The 25482-nt window shown below is 43.5% G+C and overlaps 1 protein-coding gene across 1 annotated transcript in view; it reads right to left on the reverse strand.

Moving 5' to 3' along the window:
- Positions 1-18276, reverse strand: part of grin3bb (glutamate receptor, ionotropic, N-methyl-D-aspartate 3Bb) — a 71844-nt gene extending 53568 nt beyond the window's left edge. Inside the window, exon 1 of the mRNA XM_066646996.1 lies at positions 17803-18276. Coding sequence (XP_066503093.1) covers positions 17803-18276 — 474 coding nt within the window. The remainder of the gene's footprint in view (positions 1-17802) is intronic.
- Positions 18277-25482: the final 7206 nt, after the last annotated feature.

Raw genomic sequence — 25482 nt, forward strand, 5'->3', positions numbered from 1 at the left:
CTTTGGCAGCGTCTTTTTACCGCACACACACAGAGGACTTGTTTACAGCAGGTACTTGATTTCTGCATAATCACGTCAGTGGTGGGACACAGTGGAAAAGCATTACACCGCTGACAGCTCTCACATTATTTTCATTCCACATGGCTCCTCTGATGGGAGTTTGAATCCTGAGGCCTAGAGCAGCTGCGGAGAGCTCGTGTTCCCAGATGAACCATGCAGGACTTGTTAAGCCCGAGTGCAGAGAGTTCACAAGTTAAATCCTAAATGACAAGCTAATGACCAGCTTTGCTCGTCTCTTATGACAATGGCTGCAAGAGTGAAATCCCTGTGCTCAGCCGTGACTCCGCACAGTTTTGATGTTGGGGGAAATTAGATGATTCTGTGCCTACAATCAAGCTTTCCTACTTCACAGCGAGTCATCAGTGAGATGGCACCAGTCGAGATTAAAAAGCCAATTACTAGGAGCACACACTGACACTGATACATAATTGTGTCTGCTTAAACTGGCACGTCATAGTTTGTTTGGGCACCTAAGGGTGATGGCTTCAATAAGACCTATTACAAATACAGGTCATGCCAGAAATTATAGGCTCGTGTCTTCTCAATTGTCCTCTTTAATCTACAGCTCCTCAAATGTGTTGTTGTTTTTCAGCAGCTTCCACAACCAGTCGACGAGCTGCACAACAGACTTGGCATCGGTTTTATGCCAGATGCTCTTCCTGACACAACCCTTATGTTTCACTCCAGCTTGGAACCAGCAGCTGGGGCACACCAGCATGACCCCAAAGGCTGGGTGTCAGATGAGGGGAGAACACACCGAACTGAACAGAAACAGTGACCTAAGATAATAACTGAACCCAGGCCCTCATGGCCCCAGAGCTGGCGGCAACAACCACACCTGCAAAGTTTAATGCAGAATTACAGTTTATTTTAATTTATTTTAGAATTTTACCCTACTAAATTAATAAAGCATGACTTATGGATTGCACAACAGTTACCACGCATTATATATGTCCAAAGAAAAACATGTAACGGCAAAATAGTAACTTAAAAGTAGAAGGAAAAAACTATATACCTTTCAAAGAAAATCAAAACAAAATTTCATCATGCTGTGTTCAAATGATGTAGTAAACTAAAAAAAAATCGACAAACTGGACAGCAACAATAGGTAGTGTCACTACAAGTATTGTCACAGTCACACAGCTCCAGGGACCTGGAGGTTGTGGGTTCGAGTCCCACTCCGGGTGACTGTCTGTGAGGAGTTGGTGTGTTCTCCCTGTGTCTGTGTGGGTTTCCTCCGGGTGCTCCGGTTTCCTCCCACAGTCCAAAAACACACGTTGGTAGGTGGATTGGCGACTCAAAAGTGACCTTAGGTGTGAGTGAATGTGTGAGTGTGTGTGTTGCCCTGTGAAGGACTGGCGCCCCCTCCAGGGTGTATTCCCGCCTTGCGCCCAATGATTCCAGGTAGACTCTGGACCCACCGCGACTCTGAACTGGATAAGGCTTACAGATAATGAATGAATGAATGTTTGCAGATGTTATCTAAAATCACAGTGATCCCAAACTATTTTACACGACAATATACAATAACGACAGTGTGAACGTATATGTTCACCCTCTCATTCAGAGCAGATTTACAAATAATTAGGCCTGTCATTGGAGGTGTTATCCTCGAAAAGCTTCTTTAGGTGAGAGTGAAGCATGAATTAAAACCCAGCTGTAGGTGCTGTGTGTGGAGTGGAGAACATGGCAGATTGCTCTTTCTTCTCTTCATTTTTAACTCACTGTATCTTTCACAGCGTTTACTGCCTCATTCCTCAATGTCAGGGTTGACCCTTAAGAGTTGGAGGCGATTTAACAGATGACTATGTTTAAACATAAATCCTCTGATAGTTCAATAGTTTCAAGGGCAGAAGGAGAGAAACAGATGTATTACTAATCCTGTAACATGTGAAATTACAGAGAGGCCCGAAGACTGTCCTGGAATAATAGAATTGTCCTGGGGCTGTGTGTTTTGAGGGGGCTTTTAAGGGGAAGTTTCTCTCCAACTCTCCACCCACCTTCTAGGTCTAGGTCTAGGTCTAGGACTCTAGAAGGCATCAAAACATGCAACCACCAGCCACCATCAGGATGCAACATATGGTAAGAAATGGTCTATATTTGATGTATTTTCAAGCCAAACTTGAATACTACATGTTCTAACTGGATTTCTTTCCTTCTTTACTCCACTAAGACCCTAAAATAAACTCCAGCCTTGACCACTGAGGAGAGTTTGAGGCTTATGTGTCTTGTAAGTTGTCAGTTAGTCAGTAACGCTGTGACCTGCTCTTCACTCATCGGGAAAACAAGCTCACACTGGGCCTGCCTGTGTCTAGACAACAGCCTCATCTAAAATAAAGAGAGTCAGCTGGAGCAGCGCAGAGCAGTGGTCATTAATCCCAGAGAGAGCGAGGACCAGCTAACAGCAAAGCAATCATTTTGCCTAGCCAACCAACGCCAAGGCGCTGAGATCCATGTCACTTATCATTGAGAATGCCATTTTGTCTGTGTCAGGCGAAACCCACCTAAGGGTCAATTTAGCAGAGCCACCGAGAGCTTCTCAGCACCGAGGAATGTGTCTAGAGGTGGTGACATTTCTCTCCGATGAAATTCTTACATTGTCACCCACACAAGTGAGGAGTTTGGTGTGTTCTCCCTGTGTCTGTGTGGGTTTCCTCAGGATCCAACTACACGTCTTTAAGGGGATTGGCTGTGTGAAATTGTCCACAGGTGCTAGTGTATGAGTGAGTGCATTTGTCCACAGGAGTGAACAGGAGAGTGAGTGTGTGAAAGTGTCCACAGGGGTGTGAGTGGGTGATTCCCTTTTGATGGACTGGAATTATGTCCAGGGTTCGGCTCCGGACCCACAGCCACCCTGATGAGAACAAAGTGTTCTCCTCACAGACAGTCACCCGGAGGATGGTGTGTTCTCCCTGTGTCTACGTGGGTTTCCTCCGGGTGCTCCGGTTTCCTCCCACAGTCCAAAAACACACGTTGGTAGGTGGATTGGCGACTCAAAAGTGTCCGTAGGTGTGAGTCTGTGAGTGAATGTGTGAGTGTGTGTTGCCCTGTGAAGGACTGGCGCCCCCTCCAGGCCTGATTCCAGCCTTGTGCCCAATGATTCCAGGTAGGCTCTGGACCCACCGCGACCCTGAACTGAATAAGGGTTACAGATAAAGAATGAATGAATGAATGAATGAATGAATGTATTATACAGTCACTCTGTATAAGAGCACCTTCCAGTGTTGAGAATGTAAAAGGGTGATATGATTAAATAAAATCTCAAAAGAGGTTTATATGAAACCCAATGTATGGTGTTGATAAAGTGCCTTAAAACAAACATGCGCTGGAAATGACAAATCCTTTCTGATTTGATCCAGCGCTGTTTAGCTTCTGGTAAAATTAAGGCCAGCGTCCCACCGAGTCTCGCAGTGTCAGAGTATTGATGCCTGGTTTGATGAATGCGGGAATCAAGCCCAGCTGCCGACACATTATTAGACAAAAGAGAGCATCAGTCACAACAGTCAGAATCATTAGACAGCAGTGACTTCAGAGCAGAATGAAACAGAAACCAGGTCTGGTCAATATCTGAAGTGACGTTCATCTTAATCAAAGCGGTGTTCAAACAGAGGAACAATGAGGATCGACGAGGAGCAGGAGGACGTGCGAACTGAGAACGAGAAACGAAGTGAACCCACACCACAGTGAGCTGCCAGGTCCCATGATCCTCAGCTCGGCCGAGTTCAGTGGCAGTGTTAGCATGACTTTGTCTAAAGTCAAACGCTCAGCGGAGCACACTCCTGAGAGAAAATCAAATGTAAATCAAGACTTGGCCAACAGATGTCTGTCACACTTCAATTTGTTCTCAGCGAATGAGACGGAGACAAAAAGAAAGACAGCTTTTCTGAAGGTCTGACCTGCCTCTTCAGATAAAGCCGACGAGAACAGGTTCGTTCAGCTGGAAGAGCACTGTGCCTCTCTTTAGCTTCTGCATCGTTCCTGTGTGTTATCAGTCATCCTCTATTATGCAAATGAACTCTGTGCCCTTCCAACAAGTGGTCTCCTAGCGAGAGCAAGCGTCTGTTTGTGTGTGTGTGTGTGTGTATGTGTGTTACGTTATCATTGGTTATTCAAACTGACTGGGCCTTCAAAACTCTGTCCATACATTATATATCAAAAAAGTTTGTAGATGACTCTCCAAATTACTGAGTCCAGTTGCACCCACTGTGGTCACTGTTCACATGCAGTTCACATAATCTCCATCTAAAAGCACTGTAGCTACAGGGGCATGAATTATAGTCATGCCCCGGCATAGGACTGAAAAACATGATGGAACACTCCCCAATACCTTCTGGAGTTGGAGTGGTGTTTGTGATCAGTACCAATCAAATCCACACAGCAATGCTTCAAGAATGCTACAAACTTTTACCCATACAGTGCATATCATCAGTCACAGCTTTTTTCATTTTTTGACATAATTTGAAAATGACAGCTGCCCTTTGCGTTGTGTCTAATGCACATGATGGATGGCCCAATAGAAATGGTCCAAAATGACTTGGAATAAATTACTGCTGCATTAACTTCTATTAAAACGTAAGGACATTTTCCTTATTTCCTCCTCTTCCTCCTTCTCCAACTGCAAAGTTACCAGCTTCTAAACAAATCCCTGTATCTCAAAGCTTGTTCTTTTCAGAGCTATGTATAAATCATACTTGTAGCATTCATCTTTACACAGTAACCTCTAAGGACCCCAAAAATGACCCCCTACAATGACATCAAGTGTTTACCCATGAAGTCGATGTACGCTAGAAGATGTATCATGAGTGAAATAAGCTGTCAGAACGATGGCTGAGCATTTTCACTTTGAAACTGCAGTGCTCCAAACACAATCTCAAAGGGGTGAATTCAGACTGTCAGAAGTTGTTATGTCATATACCTAAGGAGCCAATCCTGTCAACTTGTGTTGTGCTTTCAAGCTGTAGGCGAGCGGTGGAGGGGTAAGTTGGGTTAGAGACAGGGACCAATCACACACTCAGGCTAAATGGAAGCTAAGGTGAGCCTCTACTGATCCATTTGAATGTATTTACCTGGAAATAACTTTTAAATATATGATCTGAATGAGGAGAAATTAGTTTTTAAGGGTTAACCCTTGACCTGAACAGGAACTATGTAACGTTTTTACAGTATTTCCTACTGTATTTATGTTTATTCACATTCACCCTGATTATTATAAATGGGAGGGAGCAGTTACAGATTAAAACAGACTTACAGTGAAAAGATGGTTTCACATTTCTGTATAAATCTAAAACAAAAATCACTCCAAAGACAAAGCCATTTAATGTTCACAGAGATCTGAAAGAATTACCAGGGTAATGTCTAAAGACCTGCAGGACTTCCTTGCTCTGGCTAATGTCTGTGTTCATGAATCTACTGCCAGGCAAAAACCGAACCAGAACAGTGTGTACGGAATGATAGAGAGGAAGCGGCAGTTTTACAGGAAGAACATTGCTGCCAGTTGAAAGATTGCTAAAGGCCACAAGGATGAGCCAGCAGACTCCTGAAAAAAAATGTTCTGTGCACTGATAAGGCAAAACAGAACTTTATGGATTAAATGAGAAATGTTAGGCTTGCAAAAAATAAATAAATAAATAATAAAACACTGCGTTTCAGCAAAAACATGATGGTGGCAGTATCACAGGTTGAGGCTGTTCTGCTGTCATTAGCTCAGGGCGGCTTGCCATCATTTGTGAATTCTAGATTGTATCAAGGAATTCTACAGGATTTCAGGGCACCCATCCATGAAGTTTACAGATAGTGGAACTTCCTTTCATCAAGACAATGGCCTTAAATATATATATCCATCCATTATCTGTAACCCTTATCCAGTTCAGGGTCGCGGTGGGTCCAGAGCCTACCTGGAATCATTGGGCACAAGGCAGGAATACACCCTGGAGGGGGCGCCAGTCCTTCACAGGGCAACACACACACACACACACACACACACTCACACCTACGGACACTTTTCGAGTCGCCAATCCACCTACCAATGTGTGTTTTTGGACTGTGGGAGGAAACCGGAGCACCCGGAGAAAACCCACGTGGACACGGGGAGAACACACCAACTCCTCACAGACAGTCACCCAGAGCGGGAATTGAACCCACAGGCCCCTGGAGCTGTGTGACTGTGACACTACCTGCTGCGCCACCGTGCCCGGGGAGGCTCCAGACCCACTGCAACCATGAAATGGATAAACAGTTACAGACAATGAATGAATGAATGAATTATTTTAAATTGATTATTGTAAACATTTTTTAATCAATTAACATCATTCCTAGTGTTTTATTGACTCCAGGTCATGTTTATGAGATAAAAATAAATTTTTTTTTATAAATAATAAATAATAATAAATAATAATTAAAAATATATACAAATAAATACTGATATTTTGTATTTGCATTTCAAATACAGATAAAAGAACAGCCATGTGCAATATATATATATATATATATATATATATATATATATATATATTATACAGAAACACATACAGAAACGTTGGTCAAAGAATATTTGATTTTTAGTGTCTCCTGGAATGGAAAAATAATGTCAGTGGCCAAAGCTTTGCTTTCACATTGATAAAATAATGATTTTTATATATTTATATATGACGTGATATGATTCTGGCAACTGTGCTGCTGCTGCTGCTGCTAAATGGCCTGACAAGAGCAGCAGGGGGCCAGCATTAGGAAATGCACTTGAACGAGCTGTTGGTCTGGAAGGGGGTGATCTCCATTAACCTTCAATTAAACACCCACTGACACGGGAATGCACTCTTTCTCTGATATAGGAGGACAAAGTGAGCAGCTTTACCACAGTGACACTGCAGCGAGGAAGAAGAAAAAACACACATTCATGTCTTTGTGGCCAGTATTTCAAAAGAAAAAAATCAAAACCATGAGTGAGATGGATTATAGTGGATGGACACACTATCAAAACCACTACAGTGCATTTGTGCTGCCCTTTGGAGGAGCTTCTGCAAGGGCCACTGTGGGGAGATTAGAACCACCCTAAAGTCCACAAAGTCCAAACTGCCCATTTAGCCACGAGCTGCTCTGGACGAAAAGAGCAGGACAGCTAGCACTCCGAAAATGGTGGTCATGACCTGAACAAGATATAACATAACTATAAGGCTGGCTGCTATCAGAGGCCACGCGGCAGTGCTGTGTGACAGGCTCTGGCAGGATTACAGCTCTCTACAATCCATTCAGCGCACAGCTGCCAAGAGACAGTCTGAAGAGAAGACAATACATTAGCTCTGAAGTAGGACGCCAACGAGCTCCATCCAGTTTCATGCTCTTTCATCCCACCGATGCCTGCTCAGCTGAATTCATTACCAGCAAAGTGGCATAGATGGCTTCGGAACGTAATGATGGGTCAATAACTTCGCATCAGTAACCAGAAAACACACAGCAGTGCGACTGTCCGAGAGCACAGTTACTTGTCATGCATGTCCTGTCACCGTGTCAAGGAAAGCTGGTCAGAGACCTTGTAGTCACTTGTTGTTCTTGTTTACCAACATGTGACGGATCACTGCCCTTGAACTACACAATTTATTATGCAACACAGTGCACAGCATTGTTCTCACATTATGACCCTGACATCTCTTAAAGGAGCAGACATTTTCTCTAAATATTCTAAAAAATGGCGTAGACACCAAATGGCTGGGACCTATCAGAGAAACCTGTGTTAAACATGGCTGCCCGCATTCTGGGCTGGTGCTCTGTCCAGGGAGTTTTCCTGCCTTGAGCCCAATGACTCTACTAAATATTTACTGAACAACTTGCTTTGTCTAGAAAGCAAATGAATGAAAGGTGGTCTTTTGAAAGGACTTTTGCACACTGCAGTATATTGATGTTTCTGATGTACTCCTAGAGATCACGCAATTCACACTTCAGCAGTTGGCTGAGTATTTGCACCTGCGTCACAATACTGCAGATTTTCTTGATTCAAGGAGGCTATAAATTTCCACTGAAGTCGGGATGCATGCATAGGTAAACACCCCTTCATCACAATTGCAAAGCTAGGCTGTCTCTGCGTCAACAAGTGTGGGGGATGGTAGAAGTTTACACTAGAAAATCAAGGACAGGTTGTAAGGTAGGTTGTGTTTCTCTATGTTGTCTATTTCAGGAACAGAGTAACAATGGGACGGCGGGTGGTTTATCTGACACACAGCTCTGGGACAATGGGGGCCTGGGTTTGACCCTTGTCTTGTTATTGTCAATGTGAAATTTCTGTGTGTTCTTCCCCATGGCACTGGGGATAAGCTTGTGTTCTCCTGGTGCCAGCTACTGATGAAATGGGAGGGTTTACGTCAGGAAGGGCATCCAGCATAAAACGCGTGTCAAAACTACTCTGTGGGTCATTAGCTGGGTTGGGGTGTGAAAACTGGAACTGTTTTTCTTTAAAAGTTACACATCCATTCAGACCCATATCACTGAGCTGTCTTCTCACAATGGAAAGACGGACAGAAATGCGAATGTATTTTTTAATTTTTATGAAGCAAGTCTGGAGCTGGATTTTCTCCAGTCTGTCGAAGATGAAAGCTTTAAATCTGATCTTATTACTGTAACTTATTATAACTTATTTGCCTTTGATATTCCATTTTCTTATTCAAGCTAATTATCTGTTATTTAATCTCTGAATAAAGAGAGATAAGATAACATACCTTGTTGGAAGCTTGTGTGTCATTTCCTGTTAAATATATGTCTATGTTTTTATGAAACTTCATTATGAAAAAATGAACAACTTGAAATGAATGGCTGTTTTTCCTGGAAATTATATAAATAAATGAGTGCTCTCTGAGTTGCACACTGCAATTGATCTAGATCTGATACTTATGTAAGGAAGAGGATATCTTAATTTCTGTATATTTATTTGATTTGTGCTTGTTGTAAGTAAACAAAGAGCATTTATTCATAATAAATTCTGATTAATTGTGATATTCTAACACTTCTCCACAAATTAATACAGATTTAGGCTCTTAATGATATCTGTGACATGATTTTGGTCAAAATAACACAGAGATCAAACACCAGAGCACCATTCTCTCCCTGTCTAAACTGTCCTGTTCAAAAGGCAGGTTTCAGCTTGTTTCAATGAGCCACAATTTACCCCACCCTCATGTGTACAGCACGAACACTTTTCACTCAGTTTTCTTATTTCTATGCTTTTGCTCGAAAATCTATATTTTTTCTGTCCTCTGCACTGTCACATGAAAGGAGATCCATTGCTGGAAATAGAAATACTCAAATGAGGGGGTGGTACAGAACAAATGGTTTCCTCTTAGTACAAAACAAAGGAAGCCAAACGTAAATTGGATCATTTTGTCCCATATTTTTTGATTAGGCAGAGCACAATTAGCTGACTGAGTGATCTTGGTTAAGGCCAATTCGGCAAGTAATCAATATAAGAACAGAGCATAAATATGCCATTAAAAATGCCACAATGAAAACTTCTATTTACCTCCTCTACATTTAAACATTCAGGGCTTTTTGTTATTATTAACAAAAAGCCTCCAGGGTCCAAGCACTGAATGAATCTAAAAGCTATGCTAATAAGGCTAATAAGAATCCACATCTGGATCAATAAAACAACAAATGGAAACATTGATCTTGGGATAGACCTGTTCTTATAAAGATATGAAACGCCAAGCTCTCATTCGTAACTACTGGGACAAGGCATCCTTTAAAGTGCAGTGGGTGAGAGGTCAAATCAATATGGCTGCCTATCTGATGCCACTGTAGCTGGGCTAATAGCTAATCATCTTTCTAGTGCCAAGAATGTGGCTGGGCCAAAGTCTGAAGGGGACAAGGGAGAAAAATCTCTCCCAAGAAAATCATCAAGAAATCATTCTTAATCACCAAGACAATGTTCCACTGATACAGTTAGCCTTGCTAGCTCCTGCTATGGCTTTACTTAAACAGGTACGTTCATTTTAAATACTAGGGAAAATCAGAGCATTGGTCAAATTCACTTTTTGTGTCTAAGAATAGTTCTTTGCACAAAGATATCTTCTGTCTTTCTACAGAAGAAAATTTCCAGTCTTCCATCACTGTTAGCTGGCAAACTACTTAAACAGCAGGCATTTTCATGGACGACAAAGCTAGCTCAATACAGAGGTGGACATTGTGATGGATTTGCTCTTCCTCAAGTATTTTAAAATCATAGCACGTTTACTAAAGAATATCCCTAAACAAACATTAAAGCTGATTCAAACTGGTCTGTTTCTGGTTTATCCAGCAATGTCATAACCAGTATATCACCTTTTAAAGCACAACTGTTCATTCTAGCCTGAATTTATACAGGAATGTTCCTAATTCCTGGTTTGCCTTACGTTTGCTAAACTTTTGGGTGGTTTCTAGTATTTAAGATTGATATTGAATAATTTATACACACATCTACCAGTGCTGATACATATGCATACATTTTATAACATGTATAAATCAGGGAGAGTTCCAAATGGATTCGCTTTACAGAGAATTTTTACAATTCTAAAGAGACAAATAGTGTCTGGAATGCTATGCTAACTAGTTCCTATGCTAATAGCTCAACTGCAGCTCTGTATGAACAGCAACAAAGAAACATCTCCAGGGCTAATTTTTTTACACTCATTTTTACTTCTAGTCATGTTATTTTTGTGCTAGGCTATTTCTGCTTTATTGATCTAACACTATTACTGGGCTATGGATTTAGGCTACTTGGACCAGATCTGCTCATACAATCCCTAATGTGTTATGAGCCCCCAAATGTAATCAAATCTGTTGTCTGGTTGTAAACTGAACACAGAAGGGTATAGCTACAGCAATACTGAGATGTTCAGACACAGTAAGCACTCTGTCACTCACGCACATCTGGGCCAGATATCTCTCTGTGAAGCCCCTGGCCCAGGAGGCAATTCTTCCTATCGCTGCTGCACACCTGCATGCCATTACAACTTATCTTCTGCTGGTTTCTCCAAGCTCCCTTTCTACTACTACTTCAATTTTATACTTATTAGGGTTTTGCCAGTCATTCCTCACTAGCGTCTACTCAGCAAGGAACCTTGCCAGAGACAAGATGGAAGCTTGCACAAATGTTATGCAACAGGCCTATTATGTGGAAGCGTGTCAAGGTCAGTTGTCATATTTTACTGGACTTGTCTGTGCTTGACAGGCCATGCTAGAAAAGTGACAATAACAAGCAACAAGTCTCGAAATTATTTGCCGTTTTTCCACACTAGCTTATACCCAGTGCACTGTGTACAGCCCAGACTAGACTCCTGGAGTTTAGTGACGCTCAGCCTGTATCAACCCCAAACACCAGCTTCATCCACCATAGGATGCACCTTAGGTGCAAACAGGTCACTGAACACCCCAATCTATGGACACTTGCCTCCATGCTCTGGGTGCAGCAGACCGCTTGGGTCACACTATGTCCTATGTCCTGGTGTAAGTGCACTGACATTCACAGAAAATAAATCATTCGTCTGAGAATGTGCTCTCCTCAGACACTACGGAGAGATAATTGGCTTTTATGCTTTTGATTAAATTCATCGATTTTTGCTCTGCACACTGCAGCATTCTGCCATGTGCCTTAAATGACCCATCAGACAACCCAGATATCCACTGACCGTCCTACTGGACGACCTGTTTCAGCAACAGAGACTACAGTCAAAACCCAAAGTCGGCCCAGCTCTAGTGGTAGTATCAGGAATCACCAATAAACTTTCATCTATCACAAAGGCTCTCAAGTCAATTCCCACAGTGCAAACAAAAATGACAAGGCAATGCACGGGAGCATAATTCACATAATGCTAACTAGATGAAAAAAATAATAATAAAAAATACAAGCCCAGCATTGGGTTGTGGAGCAGAATGATGGTGCACTGGAGTTGTCCTTGGGGTGAGCTAAAGTGGCTCTTGTGATCAGAAATAAATATTCAATGTCAATAAATGCCATAAAATCCTCACAGAAATGTGCCAACGTCTAGTATAATGCTTTCCCAAAGCAGTAGAAACTGTGACAAACTCCCTATTAAAGCACTTGGTGTCATACACTGTTCTTTTGATAAACTGTTTCTGGCCACAGCTGGTTTTCTTGTAGGAGACATTCATTCATTGTCTATAACTGTCCAGTTCAGGGTCCCCCACGAGGGGGCGCTAGTCTTTCACAGGGCGACACACACTCACTCACACCTATGGACAGTTGAGTTGCGAATCCACCTACCGGTGTGGGTTTTTTTGGACCGTGGGAGGAAACTGGAGGAAACCCACATGGACAAGAGGAGAACACACCAAATGCCTCCCACAGCCACCTGGAGTGGGACTTAAACCTACAACCTCCAGAGCTCTGAGGTACACCTGATCTAACACAGAGCTTTATGTTAAAATTCTGGGTTTTTTTCCACTCAGATAAAACAAATTCACTTTGAAGCTCTTTTATTGTTCCGGAGCTTAAACTCTTGGGTACAACTGGTCACTCTCAGAACGAGAGTTGCTGCAAAAAGCATCTTGCAGAGTAAAAAAAAAATGCTGGTTGCCCGATCCTCATTACTTCACTTTCCTGTGTATCTCTGGGAAGCGCTGACCACAGCTAACAAGGCCCAACACAAAGCCTCCTTGAAAATCAGCTGCTGAGACGTACCCACTGAAGACTGGGAGATAGCAACTTTTCTTACCTTTACAGCAAAACAGCAGCAGAGTACCCTCACAGTAAAATGCAGCGGTCCCACTTTCCCTTCTTTCAAGTTCAGTCCTATTCCCTCGGACCACCCTCAATGCGATTTATGGTTTGACCTTAATGCTGCTGTGTCAGGGCGATCCACACACTCCGGGTCATTGTTTCGAGGAGCACCGTTTTTTACTGTCAGAAACTGCATTCACACAGAGCAGGGGAAGAGAGGATTAGTGTTGCTTTTTTACAACAAGGAAAGAAAGGATGCAGAACCATAAATACTTCTAATTTTGCTTTAAAATGATTTAAGAAACAGGGCCTACAGTATGAGATGAATGTTAAATCTCCATAAAGTCAATTTCTTTGTTCTTTCTCTTACTGATAATTATTTACATTCACTGTCAGGAGTGATTCCATATGCCTTTGGCCAGTATGCTTTTAGACTTATTAACTTCACTCTACTTATTTATTTATTTACCGACTTATTTGTAGTTTTTAATTTATTTTTCTGCCAAATTTCTCTCTGATTTTCGGTCATTTCCAGTTCCACACACAAGCTAGGAGTGTGTGTGCTCTAACACATGTAACACTTGCAGGAGTGTGAATGCAACACTAACTCCTAATAGATTATATCAGCTTATAGATGCCTGAGGTGTCTAGCTCCGTGCTGAGAGAGGGATAGAGAGGGAGAGCACCATCTTGCCCACCTGGAGAGAGTGAGACAGACTGTGCTCTCTCGGGCTCCAGGCCTCATTTATTTATCTATTTTAATGAGCGCTGATTCATGAGTCCTCAGTGGATAATCTCCATAAATTGAGTGACAGACTTGTCAAGTTCTCTTCCGGTTTCTCAAGCAAGATGGCCATTGATGGCCACAACAACACAGGCTGCGCTCATTGCCTTGAGCGGTGGGATTTCTTTCTGTCTGTAAGCCTTTTAAACACTAGTTCCGAGTCTTTTGAAATACGGGCTTTGTGTGTTAAAGGGAGACTCCTTTCAAACACTGACCTTCAAAGTGTCCTCAGCTACTCTACCTGTTGATAGTCATTTATAATTCAGAGTTTACACAACCAAAGTGTTCGGTACAGTGACGCTACATGGAAGTCCATAGTTTGCGTTTAATAGAATGGGATTTGAAAGTGGTTCTTTATTAAAAACTGCAAATTGGCACAGGTTTTTCACCCTGGTTCTACGCTGTGTTCGAAACTTCATTCACTACATATAGTGTACTATTTTGGGATTCTGCCATTTTGTAGTAGTGTCCGAAACTGTAGTGGATCATTCCCAGTTTACTCAAACAATCCCACAATGCACTGCACTGTTTGAATAAAAACCTGCTTGAGGTAGGGCTGGGTGGTGCAGCAGGTACTGTCGCAGTCACACAGCTCCAGGGACCTGGAGGTTGTGGGTTCAAGTCCCGCTCCGGGTGACTGTCTGTGAGGAGCGTGTTGTGTTCTCTCTGTGTCCACGTGGGTTTCCTGTGGGTGACTGTCTGTGAGGAGTGTGGTGTGTTCTCCCTGTGTCTGCGTGGGTTTACTCCAGGTGACTATCTGTGAGGAGTGTGGTGTGTTCTCCCTGTGTCTGCGTGGGTTTCCTCCGGGTGACTGTCTGTGAGGAGTGTGGTGTGTTCTCCCTGTGTCTGCGTGGGTTTACTCCAGGTGACTATCTGTGAGGAGTGTGGTGTGTTCTCCCTGTGTCTGCGTGGGTTTCCTCCGGGTGACTGTCTGTGAGGAGTGTGGTGTGTTCTCCCTGTGTCTGCGTGGGTTTCCTCTGGGTGATCGGGTTTCCTTCCATGGTCCAAATAGGTGAATTGGTGACTCAAAAGTGTTCGTAAATGTGTGAGTGGCTCCTCCAGGGTGTGCCCAATGATCCCAGGTAGGCTCTGGACCCACCCTGAACTGGATAAGCGGTTACAGACAATGAATGAGGTAGTGTCCGGAATCATTCACTATCCTCCTGAAATCCTATAATAAAGCAGTAATTTAGTGCGTAATATAATGAGTAATGAGAAACCCAGCTCAGGGATTGTTGGACCAGGCATTTTGGGAGTAGAAACAACATCGACATGTGCAGGACAGTGCGTAGCCTAGGACCAGAGCTGGAAAACCCTGGTCTAATATAACAATAATCTTCAACAGCTGCTGGAGATCAGACTGGAAAAGCTCTGGAGTGTTCCCTTAATAAATGAAATAATGACAATCCACTGCAAATAAACATGTGCTCAGCCACGTCAACAGTTCCGTACACAGCGGACTGTTTGCCCTGAGTGTGCCGCAACAGTGGGGCAGAGATCTTTGAATCAGATGTGTGAAAAATACAAGCATTGCTGGATGATTATCAACATGCAGTGAGGAAGAGTGGAGGAAAAGGATGAAGAACACACTCTTCAAAGAAAAGCAGTGATAAATCCACTAGAGGAGCATGCAGGCTTCCCCCAGCTCTCCAACGGTATCTGGATACTTCCCTCACCACTTCCTATTTCTCTTATGCTGTGTTTGCTTCTCCTGTGTAATGTACAGATCAAGCCAGGCTTTTATACTGATTGGCAGATCGTGGGAGAGGAAGGGAGAGGTTTAGAGGCTGTAAAGCTGCAGGAGCTTTTGTCACTCACTGATCTTCTCTGGGGCTGGTCCCATGACAGCAGAACAATTACCACTCACTCCCAGTCCTGTTCAGAAGAGCAGAGCCCAGAGAATTTAAAGGGAGGGAATAGTCACAGTCATAACCCCCCCCCCCCCCCCCACACACACACACACACAAAGAAAACCTCTGCCATGTACCCCCCAAAAAATATATAATTACAAATCTGCCATAACATCCCAAAATATAAATGTTTCAGCCATCTAAGCCCCACCCCCTCACCACCACCACAAACAAATACAAGGCCAATTTATAATTACTGGGGGATGTATAGTGGGGTATTTATTTTGTGATATTTGCCGGATCAGCCCCGTTTCTTCCAAAAAGTCCGGTCCAGTCCACTCAAAATCCAGCCCAAAGTTACACTCTTGTCATTGTCATGTCCATCGTTCCAGAAGAATGACCTCCTACAACTGATCTCAGCTGAACCCCAGGGAACAGACAGTGGGTAAAAAGGATAAAGCTCAATAAAGGTGCAGACCCCAGATCCCTCCCCTTTTTTGCTGAAGTAGTCCGTTATTTTCGCCCCAAATTCAGAAAAACCCCAAAGCGATTTTAATGAGTGGATATTAAACAAGACAAATGTGTGCGCTTTCTCTGAGTGGTGGCCAGATTTACGGCCTGTGATTTTTCCCCCTTTTTAATTTCTTAAAGTACCTTGTGATGTAAGGGGGGCTTTTTTCCCCCTCGACTTGGAGATGCTGGTCCCTGCAGCACACACACACACACACACACAGTTGGTCACAGAGAAGTGCATGCGCATACACACACACACACACACACAGCAGTCGTGACAGGTGCACAACACACAGCACACTCACTTTAGCTGGATGACTGCTCTACTGCAAACATAATATTAAGACGTGTGTTCTGCTACGTCAAAAAAATCAAACAGCAAGAAAGAGCAAATGAAGGACACCGTCATGCAATTATTTGCAGGTCTAAGCCAATCAGGAGGAGTCCTCTTTCATCAGCTCAGGGCGCAGCATGTTTACCAACCAAACTGAAGCCCAATCAAGACTCGAGGGGCACAAATGTCAACTGTTGAACACTGCTGATTACAACAGGATTAATGCACCAATGTGAGGGAAGAAAACTAAATATTCTCTGCCAATTAGGAATTAAGTATTGGAGCTGCAATACATAAACAAGCTGTGGGCACTCTTCATGTCCCAGTGCATACACAATATAACTACACTTCATTTTAAATCCATTGGTTGTTGTCATTCACAGGCTATTTACCCACTCAGCCTTCAGCTGTTTAGCCCCACCCACTCAGGCTGAAGCTATAAAGAGTGTTCCCCTTTGCTTTCTGAGTGCATTATATTATAAAATGGGACAGCCAATGAGAACAGAGATCATTTACTAGAGGTCAGTTTTAACATCACAGTAATAAAGAGATGTTAGAGAACGGATAACATTGATTTAATCCAGACCAATATTATAAGTAAAACACTGGAATATTAATAAAATGTCTGGAGACACAAAGCCAAACAGACAAGTCTTAGTCCAGCTGACTTTCAACATCTCTGACTCCATTATACACCACTACTGAGGCTTTTAATGGTAAATGAACACAGCTCGTCTTAGCCTGCACATACAGGAGCTGTCAGTGTCCCGGATTCAACCCAGCAACAGAGCTCAGACCTCACAGCTCTCACATTTATACATTCCAATAAATCCATAAATCAACAACATTTTACACACTCCATTACAGTCAACACAAAAACCTAACGCCTGTCATTGTTTACACTGGAATGTGTGATTAATCTGAATGGACAATGGATATGGAACCTGTAGTGTTTGGTTATTGGGAGAAAATGACATTATGGATCCATCTTTCTCTCTGTATAATACACACCGACACAGACACATGGCTGGCTTTGTTTCTGTGAATTTTGGGGACATTTCATAGGTTTCCTTACATTTGGTGAACCCCAACCTTAAATCATGTCTTCACCTTATTTCTTTTTTAATGATTTACATGGTGGGTCCCCACAAGGTTTAGAGGTCTTTGTGAGTGTAAACACACACACACACACAGTAGTTAAACTGCATGTTTTGGCACGTCCTCTGCACAGAACATACTCTTAAATATAATATACGGGGGGAAACAATGTGTGAAAGTGATTTTTTTCAGAGAAAGAAAAATGAAAGGAGCAAATGCAGAAAATGCTTCCCTTTAGTAAAGTCCTAACTTTTGCTTAGTAATGTGTGTGTGTGTGATGTTGCTGGGGGGAGAGGGGGGGGGGGGTAGTGAGGTGGGGGGAGCAGGTGTTTTGAAGGCTCTGAAGGTCACGGCAAACGCAGACCTAGCGCCACAGCTTTACGCACCAAGCAAGTCCCCGTTACGCATGAGCCATTGACTGAAGCAGTGTGTGTTAAGCCACGGCGCGTTCCCGGCGGTTTACCTGCGTCTGGAGCGGCTCCCCGTGCTCAATGATGCTTATGAAGGGGATCTCGAGGAACGAGGCCATGAACTGCACGTGCACAAGCTCCTCGTGGCTCTGCGGGAAGGCGAGCACGGCGGACACTCCGCGCACCACCAGCGACTGGCACGCGCACCTCACCAGCGACTCCGGGTCCGCGCTGGCGGGTGCGCGCGCCACCAACTCCACGCTCAGGTTGTAGGGCAGCACGCTGTCGCCGCCGGCGCGCGCCATGCCGGCCAGCGCGCGGTCCAGCGCCGCGTGCACGCGCAGCGCCTGCTGCGGAGGCACGAGCGCGCCCACGCGCACAGTGTGGCCGATCCGCGCGAGGACGCGGCACGGCTGCGGGTGCGCGTGCAGTGACTGGAGGACGACGTGCACGCCGAAGTAAAAGCGCGCCAAAAATCCCGAGGACACCAAACTCATCCTGCCTCGCTCTCGAACGGCACGAGGCATCGAGAGAAGAGAGCATTGCTCGCCCTGGGTTCCTTCTGTCTTCCCTCGTAGGTCCTTGTTTTCTCGGGGAGGGAGCTCGTGCGCGCGCGCGTGTGGTCCGTGAACGGGGTGAGCAGTGGTGTGTGAGAGTGTGTGGAGTGTGTGAGAGGGTGTGTTGGAGAAGAGGAGGGGGCGGAGAAGCAGCTCCACTCTCATTCTCTCAGCACTTCGCAGGAGACACAACATTCAACAGTGCAAACGGGACCAAGACGGGCTAATGAGGCGGAGTTTTATATTAAACTACTTTTCAAACTACTGTGTTAAAAGCAAAGGCTGTGGATGAGAAGATGCTGCGAGCCGCAGCATAAAAAGATTCCAAATATGAGTTGATTTTACATTAAAACCTGAGGGGGAAAAAAAAAACATGTAAAATAAAATCCACAGAAAAAAACACGCCTCACTTCCCGTGGACACACAACAACAACATCACACTTCACAAATAGCTTCGGAAATGCCCGATATTGACGAAGACTTGGCTTTATTAGAACCGACCAATTATCAAAAAGCTTCAATTTGCATATCCCCGCCCCCAAAACAGGCGCCTTTGGCCGCCATGTTGTGCTCCGTGAGAAAGTCTATCGAAGGAGTAGCTGCGGCCTGAAAACCGCTACAATAAACTAAAACTTTCTGGACACTCGCTCAAGAAAAATTCTTCTGAACTGAAGGATATAGTGAGGCCTTCACTGCAGTAACAGCCTACACTCCTCTGGGAAGACTTTAGAGTAGAGTTTGGAACTGTTCTGAGGAAAAGTTGATTGTAATTCAGCTATCCAGCACTGAAACTGGAGTCAGTACTCCCTCCCTCCCACAGCAAAAATGATGAAATCAAGACATTTGGAGGATTTTGACTACATTTATTTTTACTCTTTGTAGTCAATAAATCACAAAAAAGACACTAAACTATTGTTTTTTATTTGAAAACAATATTTTCTAATGAAATGGAGCACTTTCATCTAGTCATCCATACGCCATGATAAAGGAATTTTATATTCCTTCCCATTGTAGCAGTTTACTCCCTTTGAGGCCATAGTTTCTTTCAGTTCACAAGGTCCAGAAGCTCACTACAATCTGCACTAATTTTTGTTTTTAATTTTTTAAAGAAATGCAAATAATATTTATTATTTATAATATAATTTATTCCTCCTCCTTTTACTATATCTGGAAGGAAAATGTTGCAATTCAATAATTCATATTTTTAAGGTATGGTTCATGAAGCCAAAATGTTTATTTAAAAAAAAAAGTTGTTTTGTGTCACTTCTTTTAAATGTATTTATTTGCTACGTAGGAGGAGGCTGGGGGAACAACACTGGGTCGTAATACCATCAGTTTTGCCAGTTGTAGTACAGGCTGTGCAAGTTTATCTTTTTTCACAATCTATAATGAATGAGGTTATATATTTAATGTCATATACCACATAATAAACTTTATATGACCATTTCTTTATAGAACAACGCAGAAAAGCCAGCGGGCCAGAGCAGAGGCAGTATGAGGATGCTCAGCTGAAGCTTGGCTTGGAGTTAACTCAGTGACCTTCCTAATGAACTGACAGCAAGCTGCATCCGGCCACAATCAGTAAACAAATTACAACACAGCTGCTTCCTCACATCAGAATGAAGACTGATACAGACTGTCCTTGAATTATATCCACAGATATTTCAGCATTCTCCAACAATCCTGTGTATCATTACTTTTCCATTTTTATACATCATATGAACTTATCAGCTGCTCTGCGCAGCAGGTAGTGTCGCAGTCACACAGCTCCAGGGACCTGGAGGTTGTGGGTTCGATTCCCGCTCCGGGTGACTGTCTGTGAGGAGTTGGTGTGTTCTCCCTGTGTCTGCGTGGGTTTCCTCCGGGTGCTCCGGTTTCCTCCCACAGTCCAAAAACACACGTTGGTAGGTGGATTGGTGACTCCAAAGTGTGCGTAGGTGTGAATGTGTGTGTGGCTGTTTTGCCCTGTGAAGGACTGGCGCCCCCTCCAGGGTGTATTCCTGCCTTGCGCCCAATGATTCCAGGTAGGCTCTGGACCCACCGCGACCCTGACTTGGATAAGCGGTTACAGAGAATGAATGAATGGTGTCTGCATGGAGTTTTTCCAGATTCTCAGCATTCCTCCAACTGCCCCCCCTGTAGGGGAATTGATTGTGTTTAATATGCGATGCCGTGTGATGCTCTGGCACATGTCCAGTGTGTGTTCCTGCCTTGTGCCCCATGATTCAGACCCTGATCATAATGAAGCAGTTACAGAAGATTAATAAATGGTTTCTATTGGTTAGCAACAGTAAGTGTGATGAGAAATTATGGACTGGATAATTAAGAACCTTTACAGTTGTGGTGAAGGGAACTAGCTTTCCAGTGCCTGCACCACAAATATAGCCATTTTATAGACCATCCAACCACTGAAAACACTCCTATTTGTACAGTTCAATAATGGTCAATAAATTATCTTTCAAACAATTAAGATTTCCACTTTTTGAAAATATATAGCATTTTAACACCTTGTAGGTACAGGGGTTGGCCAATGAAACTGAAACACCTGGTTTTAGACCACGATAATTTAGTAGTATGGTGTAGGGCCTCCTTTTGCGGACAATACAGCGTCAATTTGTCTTGGGAATGATATATACAAGTCCTGCACAGTGGTCAGAGGGATTTGAAGCCATTCTTCTTGCAGGATAGTGGCCAGGTCTCTACGTGATGCTGGTGGAGGAAAACGTTTCCTGACTCGCTCCTCCAAAACACCCCAAAGTGTCTCAATAATATTTAGATCTGGTGACTGTGCAGGCCATGGGAGATGTTCAACTTCACTTTCATGTTCATCAAACCAATCTTTCACCAGTCTTGCTGTGTGTATTGGTGCATTGTCGTCCTGATACACGGCACCGCCTTCAGGATCCAATGTTTGAACCATTGGATGCACATGGTCTCACTGGTGCAATGTGTAATGAATGAAGATTGGCCACCAGGCTGCTCCAATTTAGCCATGACACCTCCCACACTACAATGACAGGTGTTTCAGTTTCATTGTCTAACCCCTGTACTTTTTCTGCAATTATATGCCTGACAATAACTAAATAAATGCCCATGGCATCAGTGACTGTATCAATAAACACAAGTTAATAATTTTCTGAGTTGTATTTTAAAGACTTTAAATTCTGTGAACAATCTCTGAATTATTTTTTTCACCTTTTAACAGCTCAGTTTTGCCAAAATGTTGAAAACCCACTAGAATTCCACTTTAAATATGAACTCCCAGCACAGCCTTAAAGCCCTGTTTGTGCAAAACTGTGAACTGTGAAAACAATGGCTAACTCCCCACAAAGTGACATTGCACAACCCTGCAACCATTAAGCAGTGTATGTCCAATCAGTGCTACCTGTGCTGAATGCGTAATGGTCTTGCTCATCGCCATCTTCTCCCACCTTGTGAAGCTAAGGGAGGGAGACAAATGCTCAGCCCATTAGGGGAGCTGCTGTCACTGCTGTCAGCGAGGTCGGCTTCTTTTTAGCACAACTTCCCCGAGCCAATTTCCTGGAGACAGTATTGATTAGTGCAGTATCAACTGATTTGATCCACCTTCAAGCTTCTTGCAAATCACCCAACACCCAAATCCGGGCGAAGTACCTAGATCTTCTCTGTCTGAGTTCGTAGTTCGTTCCTGAGAGTTCTGGTCTCTCAGTTTTGGGATGATCGGCATCAGCTGTGTGTACATGTTTACGACCAAGAAGAGATTACAGGCCAAGATGTGGTTGGAACGTGATAGTTTAATTGTTGTTTGAGGAGAGCTTTAGCTAAGTCCTTTATCATTGCTGGACCACCATGAACTTGTTAAGGAGTCTCCAGTAGATAGCTGCAGATATAGGCTTTAATTAAGGCTCTAAAAGTCTATTTGACAACAGAGCACAACTGGCAAAGTGGGCTGTGAGGGAAAACACTGTTTATCAGTATTTTTCCTTCTTCAGTAATTAGCTCATTTCACTTTTAGCATGTCACCATATTGCACAAGACACTGGATACTCTCAAAGGTTCAGCTGTTACAAAGCTTGCTTTCAAGCTCACATTAACAGTGCAACTATTGCCAACTTATATATAATGAATAAAACAAGACTTGCTTGTGCATGTTGTCTTAATGAACTCGTAACAACCTATGCATGAGTGGCGTTAATGTGGATCCCTGAGGGATTTTAGTCGTAATCAGAAAACCCAAAGAACTATAACTAAACTCTTAGAACTATTACACATTATTAAGTCAATAAACGATGAGTGGAGTAATTCTGGGGATGGACTGTGGAACTGCCAGACAGCTAGTCACTCCGGAATCTAAAGGTGGATGATCAAGTTTCAAAAGCAGGCCTTTGAGAGATGAGCTTCCCTCTCTTTCAAAGCAAGCAGAACAGCATCATGTCCCGGTGCTTTCCTTTCAGATAGTGGCAGCGGAACACAGTCCTGTGCTTTTAAATGTCACATAGGTGTTTTAAAATTCCCCAGACGTCCGCACTACCACATGAGCGTGAAATGTAAGACGGAGCGCTGCATTCAAGGGCTTTGTACACATTCCTGCGAGGTAGCTCCCTGCATCAGAGCAAAGAACATCTGTAATCTCTGAGGATTATGTAAAGGTGGAAATACCCAAATGCCACCATGACCAGGTGACCTAGACTTAATCTAGAGCTAGAGGTGTTAGCCAGAGCTTGTTAGCATTCTCATCTTTCCATTCAAATTTGTGGGTGGTGGACCACACTTGGCTTTACTTTTTGCTGAGCAAAAAAAAATTGTGAATATTACATTACAGGACATATTATATTATTGCGCTCTGCTTAATTTTACTTGGCATTGGACAGCCAGGCCATGACGAGCCAGGCCAATCGAATCCCCTGCCGACCCAAAACTGGCAGAGAGGAATAGCATTTCATCTTTTCCCTTCCTCCAGTGTTTGAAAATATTCATTCATGATTCTGTGCATCTGTCAGCAGCTTGCATTCCAAATAACCTGCCTGTCAGATGATCACAACACCTCAGGTATTTAAGAGGCTTGGGAGTTAGGCAAGCAAATCATAAATATTCCATGATGCACAGGCCGGCCGGGCTGTTCTGCCCTCAGCAACCAATGTGATTCCACTGTCTCTTCCAATGCAGGAAGTACATTATCACAGGGACAGTTACATATTAAGGAATCACAACTGCCCCGGTTCCCCTTCAGCGGTGCCAAAGGAGGAGCTCCCGGGAGCGTTAAATCCTGCCACATGATTCCAGCCTAATTCCAGGCTGCCTTTATCCTGAACTCGCTCAGACAGCAGAGCATCGGTGCATAAAAGGATTGTGCTTTTGTGTGCGTGGTTCGTATTCAAAGTCAGCAGACCATCCAAACACCAATGAAACCATTATTAATCAGCAAAGACTTCACACGTCCTCAGAAAGCTACTACAGAGAAATGAAGCAAGGATAAGAATTCAGTTTGGGGCTGAATCAACACCAAATGGTATCAGTAAGAATGACCTTGCCAGAAAGGGGCTTAAAATGAAGAATGTCACCAGACAATTAATTGTTGTCACTGATGCCTGTACATTTTTAATAGTCAAGGCAGTGCTGTCTTTTGTTGCTCTCATATACAACAACAATGTTTGACACATTATGAAACATATGTTCCTGGGGTTGTGGGTTGGAGCCCTGCCTTGGGTTTCTGCCTGTGATGAGTTTGCGTGGGTTTCCTGTGGGTGCTCTAGTTTCCTCCCTTGTGCCCAGTGATTCCGTGCAGGCTTTGGACCCAGGCAATGTTCGAATATGCCTTCATAGCTGTGCTTTGTGCCTATGGCCATCTAGCAGCACAGGGCTTAGCCGGCTACAGTAGTCTTTCTGCACTTCCAGCTCCTAATTATTTGTAACCATTTTGAATATTCAGAAATTTTGACCCTTAAAGTCACAAGGAATTTAACACACTTTGCCCAATTTCTGTCAATTCGCTGATTCTAAATTCCTTTGGAAAGTTATATAACTTCTCTCATTTTCAGAACTCCAGAACTTTTAAGTGTTCTTCATTTGACATTTCAGTTTGCCCAAGAAAAACCTTAACAGCGTCTATCTCTCTCATTCCCTGCCGGTAATCTCAGAACTGGGCTTCTGCACTTGGCACTAGTTCCAGAGGAGCTCAATGAGAGTCTTAGTAATGCAGACTTTCGGCTCTCCTTCCTCATCCTCTGCCTCATTATTGGGTTATCTTCCAGGACAATAGCAGAAAATGCAGGAGTCTATCCACTGGGGATGGTCCTAGCCAGGGGGCCAGAGGCAAACCCAAAACAACGAGGCATGGAAAACACAGAGGAAGCAGAGTGCTTCCTGTAGTTTGGGGGTTCAAACAAGTACCAAAAAATAAAACCAAACACCTTTTTAAAACTTATTTAAAATTGCAAGGCTTTCATCTCCAGCATTCCCTGTAAGGTCAAATGTCCTATCCTTACCTTTAGACAATTGCTATGTTATGGAAATTGTGTGTTCTCACTCCATTCAATGGAAGTTTCGTCATTGATCTGTTTCATTGTAGTTTCACCTGCCTTTCAGACTTTGGCAAGCTTTGAATCTTATCCAGCAGCATAGTTTTGTCTTCTGGGTGGGAAAAGCTTTTCCAAGCCATTGCCTGATGGAAGAAATCATCAATGACACCGCCATTGATAAACAAGGCACTAAGTCTGTGTTGTGACAATAGCAGCTCCAGAGACATCGCTCTGATTGATTTGCAGGAGCCGAGTAAAGACGGCGAGCATGCCGCCATATATTTTCCATGTGGGTCGATCATGACGTCCATTTGGAGATTGCACTTTCCTGAATTCCAGAAGCTGCTTTGTGGACAGATCACGGAAGAATTTCAACTGCTGATGCAAGACTAGCACAGTGTTCAGGCAGGGTTTGGAACCTGGAGCATATTTCAGACTCCTCCATGTCTTGATCTTCTGTCATAAACCGACCTGTGGCCATTCTCCTGACATATTGAGCCTTATGACCATCCTTTTTGATTCTGGGAATATGTTCTCCACTTGCCTCTTACCTGCTTCAGTTGCTTACTGAGAGAGTTTACTCAGCTGGAAACTGGATCACATTAATGTACCAAATCATGTTAGGACTACACCGAGCCCTGAGTGACTGCCACGATACGGTTTCCTGCACAACATCAGT

The sequence above is a fragment of the Hoplias malabaricus genome, chromosome 16 (assembly GCF_029633855.1).
Source record: "Hoplias malabaricus isolate fHopMal1 chromosome 16, fHopMal1.hap1, whole genome shotgun sequence".
NCBI lineage: Eukaryota > Metazoa > Chordata > Actinopteri > Characiformes > Erythrinidae > Hoplias > Hoplias malabaricus.